At 41.6% G+C, this 10,460-nt stretch overlaps 1 protein-coding gene across 2 annotated transcripts in view; it reads right to left on the bottom strand.

Moving 5' to 3' along the window:
- EXOC2 (exocyst complex component 2) overlaps positions 1-10,460 on the bottom strand; it is a 183,336-nt gene that overhangs the window by 999 nt on the left and 171,877 nt on the right. For both annotated transcript variants that reach the window (XM_078779721.1, XM_078779722.1), the window contains 3 exons: positions 5,796-5,918; positions 2,411-2,472; positions 364-423 (listed from right to left, as the gene is read on the bottom strand). In XM_078779721.1, coding sequence (XP_078635847.1) covers positions 364-423; positions 2,411-2,472; positions 5,796-5,918 — 245 coding nt within the window. The remainder of the gene's footprint in view (positions 1-363; positions 424-2,410; positions 2,473-5,795; positions 5,919-10,460) is intronic.

Here is a 10,460-nt window from a genome sequence, read left to right as displayed (position 1 = left end):
GTGTACCTATTCTAAACCGGGGTACACACCGGGATCATTCATCCCAGCAAGCTGGTACTCAATTTGCCGACCTCGGAAGGATGACAGGCTGAGTCAACCCCCCTGGCGTTAATTCAGCGATCGACCGGGATTCGAACTCAGGATCCTAGGGTCCCAAGCCGGCACCCTAACCACTAAGCCAACACCAGGCTATTAGAAATATTAGCTATTATTTATTATTATTATTATTATTATTTATTATTAGAATATTAGCCAGGCTATTATTAATATTTATTAGAAATGTAACAAAGGCAGCAAAAATAACTACACTATAGTAACATTGATTTAAGATATTGGAGGCAAAATACTTGCACAATCTCTTACTTCCTGTCCATGCCTGTGTTTATCTGGGGAAGTAAAGTGACAGCCTGCTTGAAGGATTGCCTGTAACAAAGAGAGGGATTCAACAGAATGGGTGAGACAAACGCACAAAGTAGACAATGGACCTCGACACAAGAGGAGGTCATTTGGCCCATCATGCCTGTGCTATATCAACAAATTAATTAAATCCGTCAGTTTATCAATTTTATTTAACCTGGAGTAGGAATGGGCAGGAGAACAGTGGGGCAGGTACAGGGACATCGCCAAGGTGATTGTTATTATTAATTTTTATTTTACAAACAAAATATTTATTACCTCCGCCACCAAAGGTGGATGGGGGTTTTGTTTTCACCTCTGTCTGTCTGTTTGTGAACAAGATATCTCAAAAAGTTGTGGATGAATTCCGACGAATTTTGGTGGAGATGTAGCGTATGTGACAAGGACGAAATAATCAGATTTTGGAGAAGTTCCGGATTCGGATCCGGCTAGTAGAATTTTTAAAAGTGATTCTTCACCATTGGGAGATCGGGCCAAAAACGATACATAGCAGGATATCTCAAAACGTTATGGACGGATTTGGACGAAACCTGGTGTACAGGTTGTCTTGTCTGTGTGACGAGGAAGAATCGATTCAATTTTTATTAAGATCTGAAAAATGATTCGGATATGAGAATTATTTAATTTTTAAGTGATTCTTCACCATTGAGAGATCAGGTGAAAAGCGATATATAACATGATATTTTAAAAAGTTGTGGATGAGATGGGTAGGTGACAAGAACAAGCCGATTAGATTTTGGTTCATCAGGCTCGAGTCCAGATCCGGCCCATCATTGGGATACAAAACGTAAACTGTTCACCAGGCGCAGGTATGCACTCCACCGAGTGCCGTGCTAGTTTATGCATCGTTTTCAACCCAGACGGATTTCTGAGAAATGTGAATGTCAGGTGCATTTCTGGGTAAAAGTTGGGAACCTCACCTTTTAACATAATTACGGTATGCTGAATTCGATTAACCCGGTTCCCAAGCCGAATTTTGAGTTTTTGACCTTCTAATTAGCATAAACAAAATGGCCGCCAAATTGCCATTTTTTGGACAATTTCTTTGAACAAGCATTTATATATCATGTACATACATGCAGCTCCTTTACTTTAACTTTACAACTTTTACCCCAAAATGCATCTAGAAGCTTATACGTGGCCTTTTTTCATAAATCCGTCTGGTCTAAAACTGAAAATATACGCTTGCACACATTATCACATGATTAGCATTGCCTCAGCCATAACAACGTTGTAATAAATAAACTGTATTACTTACTACTTAGATTATTGACGCAACCATATCAATTTCCAATGGCGGAAAGAAGGAAAAGAAGAACCCCACAGTTTGCAACAACAAACAACACACTGCCTGCTTGTTTTCAAACACCATGCTTCTCAGAAATGTTCTGAATCTCTTGTCGGTATTCTTCTTCTTTAATGGGCACAATTATTCCCACGTTCCTGAAGGGTTGTACAGGAGAGGTTTGGCCCAAGTCTTTCACGAACTGGCTGGCCAGGCCTGACGTCCGACTAAGGTTAGGGCAGGAATTTGGAATCTGGCCATGATGTCGGCGACAGCTCGCCGGCTCTTCGCAAACGACACCGTGGGATCTTTAACGTCTGCCAACTAATGCCAGCAGACGAACCACCCGGGTTTAACGTCCATCGGAGGGACGGCACACACACGAATGAACTCACGCTGCCTGTGAAACAATGGGGTGACAGATTTTATCTTGGCCCATATTTGAACCCAGGCTCGACAGCTTTGAGGCGGGTGTGTGTATACTTCAGCCATCCCTCAAACTCTTTGTTCAAAAAATAAAACGTCCCACGCAGAGCAATAGCTGCCAGATAGAAATGACACATCAACTGTTTAGACGAATTAACGAGCTTCAAAAACAGGTTTTTGTTTGGAAGGAAGGATTTTTTAAATCCTCCATGACATATGACATACAAGTCCCCTCCTGTAGCCGCAAGCAACCACAAGTTGCATTCCTCATGGGGGACATACCTGGATCTTGGTGTGTGAAAGGCACTCGTGGAATGCTGAAAAGCATAGAGCTCCAAATGGGCCTGCAATACACCAATGCCAGTCTCGTCATGCCACACGACAATATAAACAATGACACTTAGACACAGCGATTCTGGAATCCTCTCTAATCCTCTCTGCTTTTGAATCTAAAATCGATTCGATAGATGTCTGGCCAGATTTAATCATTGAACACACGACTGTCATTATTCTGATGAAAACAAATAAACAAACAAACAAAACGCGACTCTAGGTTCACTTGCCGCTGTAATCCTTGGATTTTGTTCAGGTTGCTGTGACATTTCACCAAGCCGGACCAGGTGCATAGTTCACATGCCGTTGTTGGTTTTTATGGAAGTAGCTGTAGAGCCATTGCCAAATGCAACAAATCTGAAGGTAAACTAGCACCTTATAAGCTCACTAAACTCAGAAGGTGGCCAGTTAAAACCATTTTGGTCTTCGATTAGCAACCTGTAGATTGTCACCTGGCCTTGCAAATCAATGAATCACCTGGCCTTTTGAAGACAAAATATAGATCAAACTGGTCTTGCACATTCAATTTCACCAGACCCAGTGGTGTAGTGATGTAATGGTGTAGTGGTGTAATGGTGTAGTGGTGTAGTGGTGTAATGGTGTAGTGGTGTAATGGTGTAGTGGTGTAATGGTGTAATGGTGTAATGGTGTAATGGTGTAGTGGTGTAATGGTGTAATGGTGTAGTGGTGTAGTGGTGTAATGGTGTAATGGTGTAGTGGTGTAATGGTGTAATGGTGTAGTGGTGTAGTGGTGTAATGGTGTAATGGTGTAGTGGTGTAATGGTGTAATGGTGTAGTGGTGTAATGGTGTAATGGTGTAATGGTGTAGTGGTGTAATGGTGTAATGGTGTAATGGTGTAGTGGTGTAGTGGTGTAATTGTGTAATGGTTTAGTGGTGTAATGGTGTAGTGATGTAATGGTGTAATGGTGTCGTGATGTAATGGTGTAGTGGTGTAATGGTGTAATGGTGTAGTGGTGTAATGGTGTAGTGGTGTAATGGTGTAATGGTGTAGTGGTGTAATGGTGTAATGGTGTAGTGATGTAATGGTGTAATGGTGTAGTGATGTAATGGTGTAATGGTGTAGTGATGTAATGGTGTAATGGTGTAGTGGTGTAATGGTGTAGTGATGTAATGGTGTAGTGATGTAATGGTGTAGTGATGTAATGGTGTAGTGATGTAATGGTGTAATGGTGCAGTGATGTAATGGTGTAATGGTGTTGTGATGTAATGGTGTAATGGCGTAGTGATGTAATGGTGTAATGGTGTAGTGGTGTTGTGGTGTAATGATGTAATGGTGTAATGGTGTAGTGGTGTAATAGTGTAATGGTGTAGTGGTGTAATGGTGTAATGGTGTAGTGGTGTAGTGGTGTAATGGTGTAGTGGTGTAGTGGTGTAGTGATGTAATGGTGTAATGGTGTAGTGATGTAATGATGTAATGGTGTAGTGGTGTAGTGATGTAATGGTGTAATGGTGTAATGGTGTAGTGATGTAATGATGTAATGGTGTAGTGGTGTTGTGGTGTAATGGTGTAATGGTGTAATGGTGTAGTGGTGTAGTGGTGTAATGGTGTAATGGTGTAGTGGTGTAATGGTGTAGTGGTGTAGTGGTGTAGTGGTGTAGTGATGTAATGGTGTAATGGTGTAGTGGTGTAATGATGTAATGGTGTAGTGATGTAATGGTGTAGTGATGTAATGGTGTAATGGTGTAGTGGTGTAATGGTGTAATGGTGTAGTGATGTAATGATGTAATGGTGTAATGGTGTAGTGGTGTAATGGTGTAGTGGTGTAATGGTGTAATGGTGTAGTGGTGTAGTGGTGTAATGGTGTAGTGGTGTAATGGTGTAGTGGTGTAGTGGTGTAGTGGTGTAGTGATGTAATGGTGTAATGGTGTAGTGGTGTAGTGGTGTAATGGTGTAGTGGTGTAATGGTGTAGTGATGTAATGGTGTAGTGATGTAATGGTGTAGTGGTGTAGTGGTGTAATGGTGTAGTGGTGTAATGATGTAATGGTGTAGTGATGTAATGGTGTAGTGATGTAATGGTGTAATGGTGTAGTGGTGTAGTGGTGTAATGGTGTAGTGGTGTAGTGGTGTAGTGGTGTAGTGATGTAATGGTGTAATGGTGTAGTGGTGTAATGATGTAATGGTGTAGTGGTGTAGTGGTGCAGTGGTATAGTGGTGTAATGGTGTAGTGGTGTAGTGGTGTAGTGATGTAATGGTGTAGTGGTGTAGTGGTGTAATGGTGTAGTGGTGTAGTGATGTAATGGTGTAGTGATGTAATGGTGTAATGGTGTAGTGGTGTAATGGTGTAGTGGTGTAGTGGTGTAGTGGTGTAATGATGTAATGGTGTAATGGTCGACAGTCTGCTCTGAGTCTGGGAGGTCGGTGGTTGAAACCCCGGCCGAGTCACACGAAGCATTTTAAAATCGGAACGTGTTGCTTACTTGCTTGACGCCTACTTGACGAGGAGGAAAATCCTACTTGGGAAATGCCACGTTGAGTGCGGTGAGAAAGGCAGCCCAAGTATTGTGACGTCGCTGGTACTCACACTGCACTGGGAAGTGACGGAACTTCCCCTAAGTTCAGTGACTGTCTCATCTAACAGTCCTGTGTTGTGTTTCATGTATTTGTTTGTGAGTGCATGTTTGTGAGTTTGTGTTTGTTAGTATGTGTTTGTGAGTGTTTTTGTGTGTGTGTGTTTGTGAGTTTGTAAGTGTGTTTGTGAGTGTTTTTTTGTGTGTGAGTGTTTTTTTGTGTTTGTGTGTTTTTTTGTTTGTGAGTGTGTTTGTGTGTTTTTTTGTGTTTGTGAGTGAGTATGTGTTTGTGAGTGTTTTTGTGTGTGTGTGTGTGTGTATGTGTGTTTGTGAGTGTGTTTTTTTTTTAGTGTGTTTGTGAGTGTTTATTTTTTTTTAGTGTTTGTGAGTGTTAATTTTTTTAGAGTGTTTATGAGTGTGTGTGTGCGTGTGTGTGTGTGTGTGTGTGTGTGTGTGTGTGTGTGTGTGTGTGGCAGCTCCATTACGAGTCATATATCCTGTTAAAAAGTACACGGTGCCAATGGAAAGCTAACCCGAGGTGACCTGTTTATATGCAGAGCAATACATAAATATGAAAGAAACTTCAAAGTGTAGCCCAAGAAGAGAAACATCCGAACGTAACACTGATGCTGCTGTCAGAGGCGAAACACAGTCCCAGGTGAAAACAGACCAAGAACACCTTGTACCAAGACATCTGTAAAGCAGTTTCCACACGAGATGGTCCAGGCAGCCCCCACTTCTATCTGTGTTACGCATCATGCCCATTTCCTCAGTCACATCTTAACAACAACCGGTCGAAGCACCTGCACGGTGCCGTGGGTCGAGAAGGCATGAACACACTGAAGGAGGCGAGCCATCTCCTCGGCGACGCCCTCGATGAGGCGCGACAGCACTCGAGACACCAACTCACGGGACATGGCAAACACCTGCGCAGAAGAACGGGGGGGTTTGAAGAACTGATACAAGCGAGAAAAACGTTGCAAAGCTCCATTGAGGTATCAAACCTACAGTAAGTAACAGCAATCGGGAAATTGGTGAAAACAAACATTCATCCATCCTGAAAATCTTGCCTCTTCGCTTGAGCATCAGTTTTATATTTTTGAGCAAGTTTCTTAAACATTCACACTTCAAATTCTTCCATTTTTGTGAATCCAAATCAGGCGTAAAATTTTCTTCGTCGGCATGAAAAATATACATACAATTCTGAACGTCATTTTGAAATGAAAGAATTAATTACTTGGAAGTTGAACATTTATTTTTCGCTGCAACTTAAACGAGAGCGAAGTCCATGGCGTGCCATCGTAAATCCCTACGCTTCCCACCTAAAGCAAACTAGAAAGATGGCAAAAAGTTCAAATATTTTTCCCGTTTTGACCTCTGTGACCTACCCAGTGCCCATCCCCATAGTACAGCGGACAACAACAATTGTGCATTTTATGAGAAAAGCATGAAATTTCTAACATAGTTAGTGCATACCAAAGGTTTATTTTCAGATGTGGAGGGAAGTCAGATTTGACCTCTGAGAACCGTGAGGTCAAATCCAAAATGGCCGCCAGTCCACCGGGTCTAATGTTCAAACGCGCTTAATTTTGGAACCAAATAGTGTAGAAAAACATTATAGGTGTCAGTTCCAACTAAATTGGGGATGCCCAGAGGTGAATGATGCTTTCAATGAACTCCTAGGCATGCCAAGTGAGGTCAGTGAAGGCTCAATGTTACTGCTAGAGCGATTTGTGGTGCTGATGTACGATAGAACCAGTGAGAGCACGGAAGTGAATGATGCCAGGAAACGGCTCTTCACACAGAAGTGTAGAACTCTAGAGAACATTCCTCCAACCCAGGCAACACTCAAGCAGCACATCAAGCGCACTTGCTACCAGGCCAACTGTTGTAACCAGGCATTGGTCATGGATCCAGAGATGCCAGACCCACCTGACTGGGGCTGGACAAAGGAGACAACTGGGTGGCAGCCTCTTTGGACCACTCTTCCTGAAGCATCAAAATCGTGCCATGAATTGATCGACTGTGGCTGCAGGAAAGGGTGCACTGGACGCTGCAAGTGTGCCAAAGCTGCATTCAAGTGCACTGCACTGTGCTTCTGTTCTGGAGACTGTTAGATTTAGATCATTACCAATTTTCATCATTGCACTTGATTTAATGTAAGCTTTGGTGGACATACTTGGTTAACTACAGTTATTTTTTCAGAGGTTATTGCATCATTCCTTGCAGTGTAAACACTTTTTTTTCATCATTTCTGGTCTTTGGATGTTCTGTACCTATCCCTGTACCTGAAAAAATTAAGTTTTAAAAGTTCAAATGAACTTTTTCCAATAGCAGTTCCAACTGCAGTATCATAAAAATAGATATTTAACGTAATTTGACCTTGCCCGTGACCTAAATGCATGTCCTTGAGTTCTGGCGATCTCAAAAGTATCACCAAATGAATGGGCATCCCCAATTTAGTTGGGAATGACACCTATAAGCGCGTTTGAACATTAGACCCGGTGGACTGGTGGCCATTTTGGATTTGACCTCTCACGGTCCTCAGAGGTCAAATCTGACTTCCTTCCACATCTGAAAATAAACCTTATGGTATATATACTAACTCTGCTAGAAATTTCATGCTTTTCTCAAAAAATGCACAATTTGTTAAAATATGTACTGCAGTAGTCTGTACTGCTGTACTGCAATAGTCCAGCGGAATTGTGAAAAAGCATGTTGTAGCGTCATTATGAAGTTTTTTTGTTGATTCATTATCTCTGAGATATCCTGAATCAGAATCAGGCGGGTGCCAGACTGGCACCCTTGAGGAATGTTTTTTAGAGGCAAAAAACAAAATGGCCGCCACTGATTTCCGATGAATTTTGTTTTGTGCAATATCTTCACTTCTAATGAACTTAGAAACACAATTTTGGTGACTATTATTATGTTTTCAAGGTCAAAGATTCCGATAATGATATAATTAAAGTTGTATATATAACACATGTATCATACTTTGAAGATGGCATCCACCGATAACGATAAAATTCAGATAAAGTCATCGATTCACATTACCGGTATCTAATGACCCACATTCAGAACAACCAGAACAAACTGGCTATCACCTGAAAAGATCCAACACCAGTACAAATATGGAACAATTCCATTCTCGGGAGACGGGATGTGAAAACACAACATGAAGAAGCAGATGTCATCATCATCCATCATTTCGTCCAAATAGTGTCAGGTATCAGTGAGGACTCGCACATCAAAGTTGTCTGCGACGATACAGATGTCTTTGTCCTGCTGCTTCATTTCTACCTCAAGGAAAAGATGACTGTGAATGTCACCATGGAGTGTCCATGTGCTGGGAGGGCCAACATAGACATACGGCAGACAGCATTGAAACACAAAAGTATCGCAGAATATCTACCTGCTGTACATGCTCTGACCGTTAGCGATACTGTGTCGTATTTATTTGGCATTGGAAAGGCCACAGCATTGAAGGTACTAATGAGAGGACATCACCTCACCTCACTTGATCAGATGGAAGCAGACAAGGAAAAGATGAGATCTGAAGCAACTACTTTTATTGCTGCCTGTTATGGTTCCAAAGTGGAAGGTGATATGGCCACACACCGGTATCATTTGTGGAAGTCAAAGATGGCCAACTCCAAGATTACATCTGCTCCATAATTAAAGTCGTTGCCCCAATCACATGATGCCTTTGTTCAGCATGTACAACGTGCTCATTATCAAGTATTGATATGGAAATCAGCCACTCAGCCAGACCCTCCAAACTTGGACCCCATTCGGTACGGATGGCAAGAAGGTGAGGACGGTGCACCTTTGTGTCCAACCACACTCCCACCCGATGTGTCTGCTGCACCGGTCACCATTCTGCAGCTGATTAAGTGTGGATGCTCCACCGGTCGGCCCTGTTCTACAGGGAAGTGTGGTTGTGTGGTGGCACAGATGTCATGTTGGATATTTTGCAGTTGCAGTGGTGAATCATTCTGCTGTAACGAACAGACAAGGGCAGTAGCTGCTTATCAGGACGAAGATGATGAAGATTGAACATTGTGTAAAACATTAATAAGGATGCATGTTGCTCCAAAACAAAGTTATTATTTGTCAGTCTGAAAATAAAAGTAAATTTCAAAATCATGTACTTGTTTTGTCCACTTTTTGTTTGAATTGTTATGTTTATTTACAACGCAAGTTTTACTAGACAAAATCCATGGTCATTGTCAACTGTCCACACGCATCCAAATATATTTATGTGAAAAGCACAATCCAATATACCGTAATAACCAATGCCTTAATAATTGCAAATAAGTTACTTCAGCTGTCATAAATACATATTTGGTTGTGACTGTTATTGTATTAATATTTGAAGGTTCATCAAATTCAATTTCTAACTAGAAGTTATCAATGGAACTGCAAAATAGCCTTTTTATATATAGGGAAATGGTGGCCATCTTGAAAATATGATATAGGATTAATATATACACATTTAATCTTATCATTATCGGATTCCTTGACAATGAAAACATAGAGGTAGACACCAAAATTGTGTTTATAAGTGCATTAGAAGTGAAGATATTGACAAAAACAGAATTTATCGGAAAGTCGTGGCGGCCATTTTGTTTTTCGCCTCTAAAAAAAATTCCTCAAGGGTGCCAGTGTGGCACCCGGCTGATTATGCTTCAGAATAGGTCAGAGATGATGAATCAACCAAAAAACTTCATAATGACGCTCAAGCACGCTTTGCCATGAAATGCCTGTTTGGCATCTGGACTACAGGGGCATGAAGAAGAAGACCCTACTATATATATATATATACTCACTGAGAGTTGAGACTGCGAAAAACCCACAGAATCACTGAGAGAAACCAAATAATCTTGTTTCTCACAGTCTGAGAGTCCTTTAGGTGCTTTTTTGCAAATTTCAAGCGGGCATTCTGTGTCTTGCACTGAGGAGAGGCTTCAGTCTGGCCACTCTGCCATGCAGCCCAGATCGGTGGAGTGTTGCAGTGATGGTTGTCCTTCTGGAAGTTTCTCCCATCTATCCCATCTATTGATTCTTGTCTTGTCTTTTTGATTCTTGTCTTATATATATGCCGTATATCGCTGCTGTTTGTTTTCTTGATTCTTGTCTTTTTGCAATTGTTGTTTTCATGTATTGTTATGCATTATGTTTTCCACTCTGTCAAAGCGCCTTTGGGCTTCTGGAAAAGCGCTATACAAAATAAATGAATTATTATTATTATTATTATTATCTCCACACAGGATCTCTGGAGCTCAGCCAGAGTGACCATCGGGTTCTTGGTCACCTCTCTTACCAAGGCCCTTCTCCCCCGATTGCCCAGTTTGGCCGGGCGGCCAGCTCTAGGAAGAGTCCTGGTTGTTCCAAACCACTTCCATTTAAGAATTATGGAGGCCACTGTGCTCTTGGGAACCTTCAATGCAGCAGAGATTTTTTTGTAG

The sequence above is a fragment of the Myxine glutinosa genome, chromosome 6, assembly GCF_964187855.1.
Source record: "Myxine glutinosa chromosome 6, kmMyxGlut1.1, whole genome shotgun sequence".
Taxonomy (NCBI): Eukaryota; Metazoa; Chordata; class Myxini; order Myxiniformes; family Myxinidae; genus Myxine; species Myxine glutinosa.
This window is presented reverse-complemented; position numbering and strand designations above follow the sequence as displayed.